At 44.3% G+C, this 18,754-nt stretch overlaps 1 protein-coding gene across 1 annotated transcript in view; it reads left to right on the forward strand.

Moving 5' to 3' along the window:
- rasgrf2b (Ras protein-specific guanine nucleotide-releasing factor 2b) overlaps nt 1–18,754 on the forward strand; it is a 181,462-nt gene that overhangs the window by 133,160 nt on the left and 29,548 nt on the right. Inside the window, exons 19-22 of the mRNA XM_064973592.1 lie at nt 12,245–12,334; nt 12,457–12,563; nt 15,508–15,620; nt 17,121–17,184. Coding sequence (XP_064829664.1) covers nt 12,245–12,334; nt 12,457–12,563; nt 15,508–15,620; nt 17,121–17,184 — 374 coding nt within the window. The remainder of the gene's footprint in view (nt 1–12,244; nt 12,335–12,456; nt 12,564–15,507; nt 15,621–17,120; nt 17,185–18,754) is intronic.

Here is an 18,754-nt window from a genome sequence, read left to right on the forward strand (position 1 = left end):
CCTGATGTCTTCCCTTTTCAGGAAAGTCGTAATCCTGGTCGTAGTGTTTGTAAGTTGACACCGCTCTCATATATAATAGTTCTTCCCGGCTGTATGTAATAACCGTGAAGATTTTCTGGGATAACAATGTAAGAAATAATACATATAAAAACAAAATACTGCAAAGTTTCCTAAGGACTAGATGCGAGGCAGCCCTCTCTGTCAGCGCCATTTTCTACTTCCTGAGCGCTCTTGAGCAGGTTTTCATCGAGATTCTCTTTGTACTTTGCTCCGTTTATCTTTCCCTTGATCATGACTAGTCTTCCAGTCCCTGTAGCTGAAAACCATCTGCACAGCATGATGTTGCCACCACCATGTTTCACCGTAGAGATGGTATTGGCCAGGTGATGAGAAGTGCCTGTTTTTTTTCCGGACGTGACGCTTGGCATTAAAGGCCAGAGAATTCAATCTCGGTTTCATCAGACCAGAGAATCTTGTTTCTCATGGTCTAAGAGTCGTTTGGGTACCTTTTGGCAAACTCCAAGCGCGCTGTCATGTGCCTTTTACTGAGGAGTGGCTTCCGTCTGGCCACTCTACCATAAAGGCCTGATTGTTGGAGTGTTGCAGAGATGGTTGTCCTTCTGGAAGGTTCTCCCATCTCCACAGAGGAACTCTAGAACTCTGTCAGAGTGACGGGTTCTTGGTCATCTCCCCTGAATTCTCAGACAATTCCTTCGACTTCATGGCTCGGTTTTTGCTCTGATAAGCACTGTCAACTGTGAGACCTTATGTAGACAGGCGTGTGCCTTTCCAAGCCAAGTTCAATTAATTTAATTTACCACAGGTGGACTCCAATCAAGTTGTCGAAACATCTCAAGGATGATCAATAGAAACAGGATGGACCTGAGCTCTGAATATTTTCCGATTGCACTGTAGATAATTATATTTGTGGGGTACAGAGATGAGGTAGTCATTCAAAAAAAGTCCATGCAACTTATTACGTAACTTGTTAAGCATATTTTTCTCCTGAACTTATTTAGGCTTGCCATATCAAAGGGGTGGAATACTTATTGACAAGACATTTAAGCTTTTGTTTTGTATTAATAAAAAAATATATATATAAAACCATAGTTCCACTTTGACATTATGGTGACGGAAAATCTAAATTTCATCCATTTTAAATTCAATTCACCACCATGTTTCACCGTAGAGATGGTATTGGCCAGGTGATGAGATGTGCCTAGTTTTTTTTCCAGACATGACGCTTGGCATTAAAGGCCAGAGAATTCAATCTTGGTTTCATCAGACCAGAGCATCTTGTTTCTCATGGTCTAAGAGTCGTTTGGGTGCCTTTTGGCAAACTCCAAGCGCGCTGTCATGTGCCTTTTACTGAGGAGTGGCTTCCGTCTGGCCACTCTACCATAAAGGCCTGATTGTTGGAGTGTTGCAGAGATGGTTGTCCTTCTGGAAGGTTCTCCCATCTCCACAGAGGAACTCTAGAACTCTGTCAGAGTGACGGGTTCTTGGTCATCTGCCTGACCAATGCCCTTCTCCCCTGAATTCTCAGACAATTCCTTCGACTTCATGGCTCGGTTTTTGCTCTGATAAGCACTGTCAACTGTGAGACCTTATGTAGACAGGCGTGTGCCTTTCCAAGCCAAGTTCAATTAATTTAATTTACCACAGGTGGACTCCAATCAAGTTGTCGAAACATCTCAAGGATGATCAATAGAAACAGGATGGACCTGAGCTCTGAATATTTTCCGATTGCACTGTAGATAATTATATTTGTGGGGTACAGAGATGAGGTAGTCATTCAAAAAAAGTCCATGCAACTTATTACGTAACTTGTTAAGCATATTTTTCTCCTGAACTTATTTAGGCTTGCCATATCAAAGGGGTGGAATACTTATTGACAAGACATTTAAGCTTTTGTTTTGTATTAATAAAAAAATATATATAAAACCATAGTTCCACTTTGACATTATGGTGACGGAAAATCTAAATTTCATCCATTTTAAATTCAGGTTGTAACATAACAAAATCTGGAATACGGCACTGTATTTGTTCATCATTTTAAATCTGCAAAAGTGGTCTATTCTAACGTTGAGGTGATTCCATGTCCCTCATGTATTTAATTCTAGGCTACATTAAAATGAATACCTGAGAGCCTTCCAAACCATGTGCTAATGATCATATATTTAGACTAATTTAGTTTTTGGTTCTTCATCAAATATTTCACAGCCATCATATTTATTATTTTTGAATGGTACCATACAGTACCATTCAAAAGTTTGGACACACCTACTCATTCAATGGTTTTTCTTTATTATGACTGTGTTCTACACTGTAGAATAATAGTGAAGACATAAACTATGGAATAACAAATATGGAATCATGTAGTAAAAAAAGGGTTAAACAAATCAAAATATGTTTTGTATTTGAGATTCTTCAAAGTAGCCACCCTTTGCCTTGACAGCTTTTCACATTCTCTCAACCAGTAGTCATGAAGTGCTTTGAAAGGCTGGTCATGGCTCCCATCAACACCATCCTCCCAGAAACCCTAGACCCACTCCAATTTGCATACCTCCCCAACAGGTCCACAGATGATGCAATCTCTATTGCACTCCACACTGCCCTTTCACACCTGGACAAAATTAACACCTATGTGAGAATGTTATTCATTGACTACAGCTTAGTGTTCAACACCATAGTGCTCTCAAAGCTCATCACTAAGCTAAGGACCCTGGGACTAAACACCTCCCTCTGCAACTGGATCCTGGACTTCCTGACGGGCTGCCCCCAGGTGGGAAGGTTAGGTAACAACACATCCAGCACGCTGATCCTCAACACGGGGGCCCCTCAGGGCTGTGTGTTCAGTCCCTTCCTGTAGTCCCTGTTCACTCATGACTGCACGGCCAGGCACAACTCCAACACCATCATTAAGTTTGCCGATGACACAACAGTTGTAGGCCTGATCACCGACAATGATGCGACAGTTTATTTTCTTATTTTTTTTATTTTTTATCTCACCTTTATTTAACCAGGTAGGCTTGTGCGTACGGAACAAGTTCTCATTTCCAACTGTGACCTGGCCAAGATCAAATAAAGCACTTGTAATAAACAAACATACAATCAATAATACAGTAGGAAAATCTATATACAGCATGTGCAAATGAGGTAGGATAAGAGAGGTAAGGCAATAAATAGGCCATGGTGGCAAAGTAATTGCTATATAGCAAATCAACACTGGATTGGTAGGATGTGCAAGTTGAGATACTGGGGTGCCAAGGAGCAAGGTAAATAAATAAATACAGTATGGGGATGAGGTAGATCAGATGGGCTATTTACAGATGAGCTATGTACAGGTGCAGTGATCTATGAGCTGCTCTGACAGGAGGTCAGAGACCTGACCATGTGGTGCAAGGACAACAACCTCTCCCTCAACTTGATCAAGACAAAGGAGTTGATTGTGGACTACAGGAAAAGTAGGACCGAGCACGCCACGATTTTCGGTGACAGGGCTGTAGTGGAGCAGGTTGAGAGCTTCAAGTTCCTTGGCGTTCACATCACCAACAATCTAACATAGTCCAAGCACACCAAGACAGTCTTGAAGAGGGCACAACAAAACCTTTTCCCCCTGACTGAAAATATTTGGCATGGGTTCTCATATCCTCAAAAGGTTTTACAGCTGCGTCATCGAGAGCATCCTGACGGGTTAAATCACTGCCTGGTATGGCAACTGCTCGGCCTCCGGCCGCAAGGCACTACATAAGGTAGTGCGTACGGCTCAGTACATCACCGGGGCCAAGCTTCCTGCCATCCAGGACCTCTATACCAGGCTGTGTCAGAGGAAGGCCCTAAAAATGGTGAAAGATTCCAGCCACCCTAGTCATAGACTGTTCTCTCTGCTACCGCATGGGAAGCAATACCGGAGGGCCAAGTCTAGGTCCAAGAGGCTCCTACCCCCAAGCCATAAGACTCCGGAACATCTAATCAAATGGCTACGCAGACTATTTGCATTGCCCCCCTTCTACGCTGCTGCTACTCTCTGTTATTATCTATGCATAGTCACTTTAATAACTCTACCTACATTTACATATTACCTCAATTACCACAACACCGGTGACTCATTAATTGTACCGGTACCCCTTTTATATAGCCTGTTATTTTACTGATGCTCTTCAAATATTTGTTACTTTTTTCTTTTACTTTCTTGATGTATTTTCATAAAAATGCATTGTTTGTTAAGGTCTTGTAAGTAAGCATTTCACTGTAAGGTCTACACCTGTTTTATTCAGTGCATGTGACAAATACAATTTGATTTGTTGAGGTACTGCGCCTTGTTAATAGTTCATTTGTGGAATTTCTTTCAATCTTTTAATGCGTTTGAGCCAATCAGTTGTGTTGTGACAAGGTAGGAGTGGTATATAGAAAATAGCCCTATCTGGTAAAAGACCAAGTCCATATTATGGCAAGAACCGTTCAAATTAGCAAAGGGAAATGACAGTCCATCATTACTTTAAGACATGAAGGTCAGTCAATCCGGAAAATTTCAAGAACTTTCAAAGTTTCTTCAAGTGCAGTCGCACTAAAACCATCAAGCTCTATAATAAAACTGGCTCTCACAGGAAAGGAACCTCTTCTGCAGAGAATAAGTTCATTAGAGTTATCAGCCTCAGAAATTGCAGCCCAAATAAATTATTCAACAAAGATCAAGTAACAGACACATCTCAACATCAAATGTTCAGAGGTCACAACGTGAATCAGACCTTCATTGTCTAACTGCTGCAAAGAAACCACTACTAAAGGACATCAATAAGAATAAGAGGCTTGCTTGAGCCAAGAAACACGAGCAATGAACATTTGACCGATAGAAATTTGTTATTTCGTCTGAGTCCACATTTCCTATTTTTGGATCGACCGCCCTGGCTTTGTGAGACGTAGAGTAGGTGAACGGATGATCTCTGCATGTGTAGTTCCCACCATGAAGCATGTAGGTGTGATGGTGTAGGGGTGCTTTTCTGGTGACACTATCTGTGATTTATTTAGAGTTCAAGGCACGCTTAACAAGCATGGCTACCGCAACATTCTGCAGCGAGATGCCATCCCATCTGGTTTGCGCTAAGTGGGACTATCATTTGTATTTCAACAGGACAATGACCCAACACACCTCCAGGCTGTGTAAGGGCTATTTGACTAAGAAGGACAGTGATGGAGTGCTGCATCAGATGACCTGGCCTCCAAAATAACCCGACCGCAACCCAATTGAGATGGTTTGGGATGATTTAGACCGCAGGGTGAAGGAAAAGCAGCCAGCAAGTGCTCAGCATGAAGAGCCTTCCAGTCGAAGCTGGTTGAGAGAATGTCGAGAGTGTGCAAAGCTGTCAAGGCTACTTTGAAGAATCTAAAATATATCAAATTGTTTCACACTTTTTTGGTTACTACTTGATTCCATATGTGTTATTTCATAGTTTGTCTTCACTATCATTCTACAATGTAGAAATGTCACGCCTTGGTCTTAGTATTTTGTGTTTTAGTTAATTAGTTGGTCAGGCCAGGGTGTGACATGGGTTTATTGTTTGTTGTATTTCTTAGTGGGGTTTTTGAGTTATTGGGATTGTGGCTGATTAGGGGTGTGTTGCATAGGTTTGGCTGCCTGAGGCGGTTCTCAATCAGAGTCAGGTGATTCTCTTTGTCTCTGATTGGGAACCGTATTTAGGTAGCCTGGGTTTCACTTTGTATTTCGTGGGTGATTGTTCCTGTCTCTGTGTTAGTGTTCACCAGACAGGCTGTATAGGTTTTTCACGTTCCGTTTGTTGTTTTTTGTATTTATAAGTTATTTCATGTATCGTCATTTGTTTCATTAAAGACATGAGTAACCAACACGCTGCATTTCGGTCCGACTTTCTTGCGACAAACGAAGAACGCCGGTACAGAATCACCCACCACACACGGACCGAGCAGCGTGTTAACAGGCAGCTGGAGCAGCGAAGGGAGGACGTTATGGACAGCAGAGGATTGGAGTATACGACGTGGGAAGAAATAGACAGGTGGGCGGCCGACCCAGAGAGGGTGCCGGAGCCTGCCTGGGATTCGCTGGAGCAGTGCGAAAGAGGGCTATAGGAGAATGGAGTCGAAAAGAGTGACACGGCGGTGCAGAGCGAAACCAGAAAATCAGCCCCAAAAAATTTCTTGGGGGGGGGCTCAGAGTGGCTGAGTCAGGAGACAGACCTGAGCCAACTCTCCCTGTTTATCGTGAGGAACCAAGGAGGAGACCAGAACCGGTGTTGGAGGTGAGCGAAGCAGAGACTGTGAAGGAGTTAATGGGGAAATTGGAGGAGAGAATAATGAGGGAGTTGCTAGTTTAGGTATAAGATTTGTCCGACGGAGCGTGTCGGGGATTTAATGGCACCTGGGTCAGCGCTCCATACTAGTCCTGAGGTGCGTGTTAGTCGGCTGGTGAAAAATGTGCCAGCCTCACGCACTAGGCCTCCTGTGTACCTACCTAGCCTTGCACGTCCTGTGCCAGTCCTGCTCTCAGGCTCTCCAGTACACCTTCACGGTCCAGTCCATCCTGTGCCACCTTCACACACCAGTCCTCCGATGGTAGCTCCCCACACCAGGCTTCCTGTGCGTGTCCTCGATCCAGTACCACCAGTTCCAGTACCACGCACCAGGCCTTGCAGTGCGCCTCGCCTATTCAGCGCAGCCAGCGCTTTCTCCCACTCCTGCGCTGTCGGAGTCTCCCGCCTGTTCAGCGTTTCTAGAGCCTTCCTCCACTACAGCGCTGCCGGAGCCTCCTGCCTGTTCGGAGCAGCTAGAGCTGCCAGTCTGCATGGAGCAGCTAGAGCTGCCAGTCTGCATGGAGCAGCTAGAGCTGCCAGTCTGCATGGAGCAGCCAGAGTTGCCAGTCTGCATGGAGCAGCCAGAGTTGCCAGTCTGCATGGAGCAGCCAGAGTTGCCAGTCTGCATGGAGCAGCCAGAGTTGCCAGTCTGCATGGAGCAGCCAGAGTTGCCAGTCTGCATGGAGCAGCCAGAGTTGCCAGTCTGCATGGAGCAGCCAGAGTTGCCAGTCTGCATGGAGCAGCCAGAGTTGCCAGTCTGCATGGAGCAGCCAGAGTTGCCAGTCTGCATGGAGCAGCCAGAGTTGCCAGTCTGCATGGAGCAGCCAGAGCTGCCAGTCTGCATGGAGTTGCCAGTCTGCATGGAGCTGCCAGTCTGCATGGAGCTGCCAGTCTGCATGGAGTTGCCAGTCTGCATGGAGTTGCCAGTCTGCAAGGAGCTGCCAGTCTGCAAGGAGCTGCCAGTCTGCAAGGAGCTGCCAGTCTGCAAGGAGCTGCCAAAGCTGTTAGTCTGCATGGAACAGTCAGAGCCGTCAGTCTGCAAGAAGCCGCCAGAGCCGCCAGTCAGCATGGAGCAGCCAGAGCCGCCAGTCAGCATGGAGCAGCCAGAGCCGCCAGTCAGCATGGAGCAGCCAGAGCCGCCAGTCAGCATGGAGCAGCCAGAGCCGCCAGTCAGCATGGAGCAGCCAGAGCCGCCAGTCAGCATGGAGCAGCCAGAGCCGCCAGTCAGCATGGAGCAGTCAGTCAGCCAGACTCTTCCAGATCTGCCAGTCAGCCAGACTCTTCCAGATCTGCCAGTCAGCCAGACTCTTCCAGATCTGCCAGTCAGCCAGACTCTTCCAGATCTGCCAGACTCTTCCAGATCTGCCAGTCAGCCAGACTCTTCCAGATCTGCCAGTCAGCCAGACTCTTCCAGATCTGCCAGTCAACCAGACTCTTCCAGATCTGCTAGTCAACCAAACTCTTCCAGATCCGCCAGTCAGCCAGGATCTGCCGGATTCAACTGCCTGGCTGGGCTTCATCTCAGTACTGGGCTTCATCTCAGTACTGGGCTTTCTCTCTGTCCCGAGCTGCCCCTCGGTCCCGAGCTACCCCTCGGTCCCGAGCTGCCCCTCGGTCCCGAGCTGCTCCTCAGTTCAGTGGGGTTCTGGGTGAGGACTATTCGGCCATGGTCGACGGCGAGGGTGGATCATCCCAGGACGCGAAGGGGAGGAACTATGACATTTATCGAGTGGGGTCCACGTCCCGAGCCGGAACCGCCACCATGGACAGACGCCCACCCGGACCCTGCCTATGGTTTTGAGGTGCATTCGGGAGTCCGCACCTTAGGGGGGGGGGGTTCTGTCACGCCTTGGTCTTAGTATTTTGTGTTTTAGTTAATTAGTTGGTCAGGCCAGGGTGTGACATGGGTTTGTTTGTTGTATTTCTTAGTGGGGTTTTTGAGTTATTGGGATTGTGGCTGATTAGGGGTGTGTGTTGCATAGGTTTGGGTGCCTGAGGCAGTTCTCAATCAGAGTCAGGTGATTCTCTTTGTCTCTGATTGGGAACCGTATTTAGGTAGCCTGGGTTTCACTTTGTATTTCGTGGGTGATTGTTCCTGTCTCTGTGTTAGTGTTCACCAGACAGGCTGTATAGGTTTTTCACGTTCCGTTTGTTGTTTTTTGTATTTATAAGTTATTTCATGTATCGTCATTTGTTTCATTAAAGACATGAGTAACCAACACGCTGCATTTCGGTCCGACTTTCTTGCGCCAAACGAAGAACGCCGTTACAAGAAAATAGTAAAAGTAAAGAACAACCCTTGAATGAGTAGGTGTGTCCAAACTTTTGACTAATATTGTATATTCAAATACTTTCAAATATTATTTGGTTGTTTGAGAAGTATTCAAAATACAGTACTTAAAAATATTATTTGGTTTTCTGTAGTGGAATATCCAAGAAAATAGTTGCCTTTTAGTTGAAACTCCTATATAAACTATATTTGAATACTGAGTATTTGAAGAGGTGGTATTTTCAAATAAACTAGAAAATACAAACATTTTCGGCTGGTGTGTGTCCCCCTCCCCCAAATGGAAAATCCAATCATTGACTCTCTACCCTACTCTTTCCTCCTCATCCCTTTCTCTTCCAGACAACGTTGGTCACTCCTTTATGCTCTGCTTCCTTATTATTTCCTTATTTGAAAGGAGAAACTACACTATGAAACAAAGATGAATGACAAAGAATAATAGTAAAAAGCTTTGGAGCACCTTAAATTAATTTTAGGGTAATAAGGCAAACTCCACTCCATTATTCATTGAATCAGATGGCTCATTCATCACAAAATCCACTGATATTGCCAACTACTTTAATGATTTTTTTCATTGGCAAGATTAGCAAACTTAGGCATGACACGCCAGCAACAAATTCTGACACAACACACCCTGACCAAATTTTGAAAGACAAGCATTGTAATTTTGAATTCTGTGAAGTGTAGAAGAAGTGAAACAATTTGTCTAATCAACAAAGACAAGCCACCGGGGTCTAACAACTTGGATGGAAAAGGACTGAGGATAATAGTGAACGATGTTGCCTCTCCTATTTGCCATATCTTCAATTTAAGCCTAGTAAACAGTGTGTGCCCTCAGGGAAGCAAAAGTTATTCCCCTACCTAAGAATAGTAAAGCCCCCTTAACTGGCTCAAATAGCCGACCAATCAATATGTTACCAACCCTTAGCAAACTTTTCGAAAAAAAAGTGTTTGACCGGATACAACGCTATTTCACCGTAACAAATTGACAACAGAATTTCAGATCGCTTATAGGGACAGACATTCAACAAGCACTTACACAAATGACTGATGATTGGCTGAGAGAAATTGATGATAAATTGTGGGGGTTGTTTTGTTAGTCTTCAGTGCAGCTTTTGACATTATCAATCGTAGTCTGTTGCTGGAAAAACATATGTGTTATTGTGACGTGGTGAGGTTGGACCCAGGTGCAGAGACGAGACCAGAAAAGGAATCAGTGCTTCAGGATAAACATAATTACTTTACTGATAAACAGCAGCCCCAGGATCACTGGGAAAAAAAACAATCACTAAGTCTCGAGAACTCACTCAGGAAACAAACACACACTTTACAATTCAAGCTTCTGCAAAGGAAACCAGAAAACACACCTCTTTTAACAGGGAAATCATAATGAGTAATAGGACACACCTGAGGGTAATTAATGTCTCTAGGACGGGCTCTGCCGCCCTCTGGTGACAGGTTGACCCATGAAAGTTATAGCTTCACACCCCCTGATATATTGTGGACAATGAATAAAGGGTGTTCTTTATTGGAAGCCTCTCCCACAAAATCCAGGTATAATATCAGGAATTCGTCAGGGCAGCTGTCTAGGCCTTTGTGTAAAGCCAGTGTGTCTAATATGCGGATGACTCAACACTATACAAATCAACAACACTTAACAAACATTTAACAAAGACCTGCAGTTAGTTTCATAAAGGGTGGCAAGGAATAAGTTAGTCCTAAATCTTTCAAAAACTAAAAGCGTTGCATTTGGGATAAATCATACACTAAACCCTAAGCCTCAACTAAATCTTGGAATGAATAATGTGGAAATTGAGCAAGTTGAGGAGAATAAACTGTTTGGAGTAACCCTGGATTGTAAACTGTCATGTTTCAAACATATTGATACAACAGTAGTTAGGATGGGGAGTCTGTCCATTATAAAGAGCTGCTCTGCCTTAACAGCACAATCAACAAGGTAGGTCCTACAGGCCCTAGTTTTGTCGCACCTGGACTACTGTTCAGTCGTGTGGTCAGGTATGACAAAGAGGGACTTAGGAAAAGTGCAATGGCTCAACAGGGCAGCACGCCTGGCCCTTGAATTTACACAGAGAGCAAACATTAATGATATACATGTCAATCTCTCCTGGCTGAAAGTGGAGGAGAGATTGACTTCATCACTACTTGTATTTGTGAGAGGTATTGACATGTTGAATGCACCGTGCTGTCTGTTTGAACTAATGGCACACAGCTCAGACACACATGCATACCCCACAAGACATGCCGCCGTCTCTTCACAGTCCCCAAGTCCAGAACAGACTATGGGAGGTGCACAGTCCTACATATTGCCATGACTACATGGAACTCTATTCCACATCAAAGTAACTCATGCCAGCAGTAAAATTTGATTTTAAAAAACATATAAAAATACACCTTATGGAACAGTGGGGACTGTGAAACAACACAAACATAGACAAATGCATACAAACACACAATGACATGCGCACTATAGACGCATGTACACATGTATTTTGTGTTATAGATAAGTGGTAGTAGAGTAGAGGCCATTGTTTTTCATATGTATAACTGCCTTAATTTTGCTGGACCCCAGGAGGAGTAGCTGCTTGGCAGCAGCTAATGGGGATCCAGAATAAATACACATTCAAAATCTCCTCATTCCCATTCCCTCTGTCATTAAAAATCCTACAATGTGATTTTCTGTATTTTTTTTCCTCATTTTGCCTGTCATAGTTGAAGTGCACCTATGATGAAAATTACAGGCCTCTCTCATCTTTTTAAGTGGGAGAACTTGCACAATTGGTGGCTGACTAAATACTTTTTTGCCCCACTATATATTCAAAAAAGTATTCCTTACCCAAGGACACTTCAACAGGTGACTATCCCAGGAAAATAAAGAAAAAGAGAAGTCTGTGTCTGCATTGATCTGAATTTATTTTCAGCACAAAAGCACATTTTTCTTTATTTCCCTGGATAGTCAAATGTTGAAGTGTTTTTAGGTAAGACATATGTTTTTGCATTAACAAATCTTAGAGTTAATTACCTGATTCCCTTTTTTGTTCAAGGTGGGCTGAAGTGTGTTTGGGTTAGCTTTCATTCCAGTGGTACATATCCTCAGTGGAGTGAATGTTTAGTGAGGCCAGATTCACATAGGATTATTTCCCTGTGACTCACACTTCATTTAAACAAGCCCAAGTCACTGGTCGGAGCTTCAGAGCCAGAGGAGCTGTGTGTGTGTGTGTGTGTGTGTGTGTGTGTGTGTGTGTGTGTGTGTGTGTGTGTGTGTGTGTGTGTGTGTGTGTGTGTGTGTGTGTGTGTGAGTGTGTATGTGTGTGTGTGTGTGTGTGTGTGTGGTCAGACTGGTAACAGTTTTTCTTGGATTTAGCTTAATGCTGTTTGGATGACATTAAAGCAGCCCATATGTAGGGCAGCTGAGACAAGGTGACAGTATTGGACTGAATATTGTAGATTGTCTCAGACGGTGAAAGAAATGTTGGGACTGTGAACATTCTGTTAGCACAAGGTGGAAATGCTGTGTGTGCTTGTGAATGGATAACTTTTCCTCTCTCTCTCTCTCTCTCTCTCTCTCTCTCTCTCTCTCTCTCTGTCTCTCTCTTAAACTTTCTCTCTCTAGTTCAATCAGGGGAGAACTCTCGTTGTTCTGTTTCTCCTGCCTCAGCCTTTGCTATTGCTACAGCTGCAGCAGGACATGGCTCTCCCCCAGGTGTACACGCACACACACACACACACACACACACACACACACACACACACACACACACACACACACACACACACACACACACACAAGCACACACACACTAATTGTTCTCCTCTCTCCACCAGTGTTTAATAACTCAGAGAGGACATGTGATAAGGAGTTTATCATCAGAAGAGCTGCTACTAACAGAGTCCTCAACGTACTTCGACACTGGGTCTCAAAACACTCCCAGGTCTGTACACACTGTGTATGTACAGTACCTTTGGAAAGTATTCAGATTCCCTGACTTTTTCCACATTTTGTTAGGTTACAGCCGTATTTAAAAAATCTACACACAATATCCCATAATGACAAATTAAAAACTGGTTTCATAAATGTTTGCACCCCAAAAAATATATGTCACATTTACATAAGTATTCAGACCCCTTACTCAGTACTTTGTTGAAGCACCTTTGGCAGCGATTACAGCCTCGATACTTCTTGGGTATGACACTACAGTGCCTTGCAAAAGTATTCACCCCCTTGGCATTTTTCCTATTTTGTTTCAAATCAAATCAAATGTTATTTGTCACATACACATGGTTAGCAGATGTTAATGCGAGTGTAGCGAAATGCTTGTGCTTCTAGTTCCGACAATGCAGTAATAACCAACAAGTAATCTAACTAACAATTCCAAAACTACTGTCTGATACACACAAGTGTAAGGGGATAAAGAATATGTACATAAAGATATATGAATGAGTGATGGTACAGAGCAGCATAGGCAAGATACAGTAGATGGTATCGACTACAGTATATACATATGAGATGAGTATGTAAACAAAGTGGCATAGTTAAAGTGGCTAGTGATACATGTATTACATAAAGATGCAGTAGATGATATAGAGTACAGTATATACGTATACATATGAGATGAATAATGTAGGGTATGTAAACATTATATTAGGTAGCATTGTTTAAAGTGGCTAGTGATATATTTTACATAATTTCCCATCAATTCCCATTATTAAAGTGGCTGGAATTGAGTCACTGTGTTGGCAGCAGCCTCTCAATGTTAGTGGTGGCTGTTTAACAGTCTGAGTATCTGGCCTTGAGATAGAAGCTGTTTTTCAGTCTCTCGGTCCCAGCTTTGATGCACCTGTACTGACCTCGCCTTCTGGATGATAGCGGGGTGAACAGGCAGTGGCTCGGATGGTTGTTGTCCTTGATGATCTTTATGGCCTTCCTGTAACATCGGGTGGTGTAGGTGTCCTGGAGGGCAGTTAGTTTGCCCCCGGTGATGCGTTGTGCAGACCTCACTACCCTCTGGAGAGCCTTACGAATGTGGGCGGAGCAGTTGCCGTACCAGGCGGTGATACAGCCCGCCAGGATGCTCTCGATTGTGCATCTGTAGAAGTTTGTGAGTGCTTTTGGTGACAAGCCGAATTTCTTCAGCCTCCTGAGGTTGAAGAGGCGCTGCTGCGCCTTCTTCACGATGCTGTCTGTGTGGGTGGACCAATTCAGTTTGTCTGTGATGTGTATGCCGAGGAACTTAAAACTTACTACCCTCTCCACTACTGTTCCATCGATGTGGATAGGGGGGTGTTCCCTCTGCTGTTTCCTGAAGTCCACAATCATCTCCTTAGTTTTGTTTACGTTGAGTGGGAAGTTGCAACCTGTAATTTAAATGGATTTTATTTGGATTTCATGTAGTGGACATACACAAAATAGTCCAAATTGGTGAAGTGAAATGTAGAAAATAACTTGTTTCAAAAATCAAAAACGGAGAAGTGGTGCACCCATATGTATTCACCCCCTTTGCTATGAACATCCCACGGAGCACCATTAAATCCATTATAAGAAATGGAAAGAATAGGGCACCACAATAAACCTGCCAAGTGAGGGCCACCCACCAAATCGCACAGACCATTAAGGTCATTAATCAGAGAGGAAACAAAGGGACCAAAGATAACCCTGAAAGGAGCTGCAAAGCTCCACAGCGGAGATGGGAGTATCTGTCCATAGGACCACTTTAAGCCGTACACTCCACAGAGCTGGGCTTTATGAGATGTTTGATCGGGTTCAAGTCCAGATCCTGTGTGGGCCACTAAAGGACATTCAGAGACTTGTCCCGAAGCCACTCCTGTATTGTTTTGGCTGCATGCTTAGGGTTGTTGTCCTGTTGGAAGGTGAACCTTTGCCCTAGTCTGAGGTCCTGAGCGCTCTGGAACAGGTTTTCATCAAGGATCTCTCTGTACTTTGCTCCGTTCATTTTTCCCTCAATCCTGACTAGTCTCTCAGACCCTGCCGATGGAAAACATCCCCACTGCACGATGCTGCTACCACCATGCTTCACCGTAGGGATAGTGCCAGGTTTCCTCCAGGCGTGGCGCTTGCATTCAGGCCAAAGAGTTCCATCTTGTTTCTCATGGTCTCAGAGTCCTTTAGATGCCTTTTGGCAAACTCCAAGCGCGCTGTCGTGTGCCTTTTACTGAGGAGTGGCTTCCGTCTGGCCACTCTACCATGAAGGCCTGATTTTTGGAGTGTTGCAGAGATGGTTGTCCTTCTGGAAGGTTCTCCCATCTCCACAGAGGAACTCTAGAGCTCTGTCAGAGTGACCATCTGGTTCTTGGTCACCTCGCTGACCAATGCCCTTCTCCCCTGAATTCTCAGACAATTCCTTCGACCTCATGGCTCGGTTTTTGTTCTGATATGCACTGTCAACTGTGGGACCTTATATAGACAGGCGTGTGCCTTTCCAAGTCAAGTCCAATTAATGTAATTTACCACAGGTAGACTCCAATCAAGTTGTCGAAACATCTCAAGGATGATCAATGGAAACAGGATGCACCTGAGCTAAATTCTCATAGCAAAGGGTCTGAAATCTTATGTAAATAAGGTATGTGTTTTTTATTTGTAATACATTTGTAAACATTTGTAAAAATCTGTTTTTGCTTAGTCATTATGGGGTATTGTGTGTAGATTGAGGGGGAAAAAGTGTGAAGATTGAGGGAAAAAAAGTAAAGGGGTCTGAATACTTCCCGAATGCGCTGTATCCTCCAAACAACGGCTTCTCGGGCAATATCTCTTACGTGTGTGTGTGTGTGTGTGTGTGTGTGTGTGTGTGTGTGTGTGTGTGTGTGTGTGTGTGTGTGTGTGTGTGTGTGTGTGTGTGTGTGTGTGTGTGTGTTGTTTAGGACTTTGAGATGAACAGTGAGTTGAAGATGGGAGTGATCTGTCTACTTGAGGAGATACTCAGAGATCCAGACCTATTGCCACAGGAGAGAAAAGCTACTGCTAATATACTAAGGTACACACAAACATGCAGGCATGGACAAACACACACACTCAAATATGAACACATGTACACACACACATACACACACAAGCAGCTAATGGCCACATACACTATATATACAAAAGTATGTGGACACACCTTCAAATTAGTGGATTTGGCTAGTTCAGCCACACCCGTTGCTGACAGGTATATAAAATCGAGCACACGGCCATGCAATCTCCATAGACAAACACTGGCAGTAGAATGGCCTTACTGAAGAGCTCAGTGACTTTCAACGTGGCACTGCCATAGGATGCCACCTTTCCAACAAGTCAGTTCATCAAATGTCTGCCCTGCTAGAGCTGCCCCGGTTAACTGTAAGTGCTGTTATTGTGAAGTGGAAATGTCTAGGAGCAACAACGGCTCAGCTACGAAGTGGTAGGCTACACAAGCTATCAGAACAGGACCGTCAAGTCCTAAGTGCGTAGCGCGTAACAATATTCTGTCCTCAGTTGCAACACTCACTACCGAGTTCCAAACTGCCTCTGGAAGCAACATCAGCACAATAACTGTTCGTCGGGAGCATTATGACATGGGTTTCCATGGCCGAGCAGCCGCACACAAGCCTAAGATCACCATGCGCAATGCCAAGCATCGGCTGGAGTGGTGTAAAGCTTGCCGCCATTGGACTCTGGACCAGTGGAAACACATTCTCTGGAGTGATGAAATCACATCTGGCAGTTAGATGGACAAATCTGGGTTTGGGGGATGGCAGGAGAACGCTACCTGCCCCAATGCATAACTGTAAGTTTGGTGGAGGAGGAATAATGGTCTGAGGCTGAGTTTCACGGTTTGGGCTAGGCCCCTTAGCCCGAACACTACAGCATACAATGACATTCTAGACGATTCTGTGCTTTTAACTTTGTGGCAACAGTTTGGGGAAGGCCCTTTTCTGTTTCAGCATAACAATGCCACAATGCATAAAACAAGGTCCATACAGAAATGATTTGTCAATATCAGTGTGGAAGAACTTGACTGGCCTACACAGAGCCCTGACCTCAACCCCATTGAACACCTTTGGGATGAATTGGAACGCCGACTGTGAGCCAGGACTAATCGTCCAACATCAGTGCTCAACCTCACTAATGCTCTTGTGGCTGAATGGAAGCAAGTCCCCTCAGCAATGTTCCAACATCTAGTGGAGTACCTTCCCAGAAGAGTGGAGGCTGTTGTATCAGCGTAAGGGGACCAACTCGCTGTTAATAGGACTGGGATCGGATGCCTGTCGTTGGTTTCATGACTATCTAAAGGATAGAAGTCAGGCTGTTAGAGTCAACGGAATCCAGTCGGAGCCATTGGAGTTGGTTAAAGAGGTCCCACAAGGTTCTATACTTGGTCCATTACTGTTCACTCTCTACAAAAACAATATCGTTGATGAGATAAGTGTAAAATTCATCTATATGCTGATGACACTGTCATGTACTCTATCGCTTCAACGGCTATATTGACCAATCAGGTGAAATGTTTCTGCAGTACCCTTTCTCTGGATGAGCAGGAAGCAGATGCCCAGCTGAGGATAGAAGACATCCTTCAGATGGTGAGAAAACTCCACTATCCCCTCTCATTTACTCACAAACCTCTCTAGGTAAGACATGGGGTGTATTCATTAATGCACACCGTAGTAAAACAGAACACATTTTGCAACAAAAACAAGCCTTTCTTACTGGACAATTTCATGTTAGTCCCTAACCATATTGTCCCATTTGATTCTGATTGGTTCCTAGTGATCATTGTAGTTAGGACATTCCTCCTTTCTCATTCACCTTAGCCCTGGTGAACTCTGCCCCCTTTGTACGGAACTGATACCTCTTCTGAATTTGCCAGAGAAGCAGTCCCCTGCTACACTTCATCTTGGTAAGAGTGTCTACACTCCCCAGATAATCAACCCCTGATAAGTCCCCTCTAAACCCTTAGCACCATCCAATAGAGAGATGCCAGTCAGAGTTCTGTCCTACCTCATCCTACACCTCTCTCCATCAATCTTGTCACCCACCTTCCTCTTATTTATTTAACCTTTATTTAATGAGGCAAGTCAGTTAACTTGACGGTTAACAATGACGGCCTTCCCCCTGTCCAAAAACCCTAACCCGGACGACCTTATAATGTACAGTAAACGGAGACCTGTGATTGGCTTAGTTAGCTATATTTTTTTTTTAGTTAACCTATCTTTGATCAGATAGGTTAACTAAATAAATAAGTGAATTGTTTGCCTCACAGTTAGCCAAGATTCCTACAATTGTTTACAGTTAGTTAGCAATTGCTTCTACACTATTTTGCTAGGTACTATAGCGCTGACGTGTCAATAATAACCTGTCACAAAAATGACTGTCTCCAGTTGTGTTTAAATATTACCACTGTGACACTGGATATTTTTGCTCCCCTCTCCCTCTACTGGATGGGAATCTGCCCTCATGTCTGTCTGCAAACTGATCCGTTCACTTACACATTAAGGGTGGGTTGCACCAAAATGGATTAACTCTTAAACTGGGTTAAATCAAGGTTTAACTATTCATGTTGGTGCACAAAACTTTAAACCTAGTTTTAAATGAATACCATACTGAACAAAAATATAAACGCAACGTTCAACAATTTCAAAGATTTTGCTGAGTTCATATAAGTAAATCAGTCAACTGAAATAAATAAATTAGGCCCTAATCTATGGATTTTACATAACTGGGCAGGGGCGCAGCCTTGGGTGGGTCTGGGAGGGCAATAGGTCCACCCACTGGGGAGCCAGGCCGACCCACTGGGGAGCCAGGACCAGTCAATCAGAATGAGTTCCCCCCCCCTCCTCTGACGATCCCACAGGTGAAGAAGCCGGATGTGGATGTCCTGGGCTGGCATGGTTACATGTGGTCTATGGTTGTGAAGCCGGTTGGACGTACTGCCAAATTCTCTAAAACGATGTTGGCAGCTAATGGTAGAGAAATAAACACTACATTCTCTGGCAACAGCTCTGCAGTCAACATGCCAATTGCACGCTCACTCAAAACGTGAGACATCTGTGGCATTGTGTTGTGTGACAAAAACGTATATTGTTCCCAGCACAAGGTGCACCTGTGTAATGATCATGCTGTTTAATCAGCTTCTTGATATGCCACACCTCT

Source organism: Oncorhynchus masou, chromosome 1 (assembly GCF_036934945.1).
Source record: "Oncorhynchus masou masou isolate Uvic2021 chromosome 1, UVic_Omas_1.1, whole genome shotgun sequence".
Taxonomy (NCBI): Eukaryota; Metazoa; Chordata; class Actinopteri; order Salmoniformes; family Salmonidae; genus Oncorhynchus; species Oncorhynchus masou.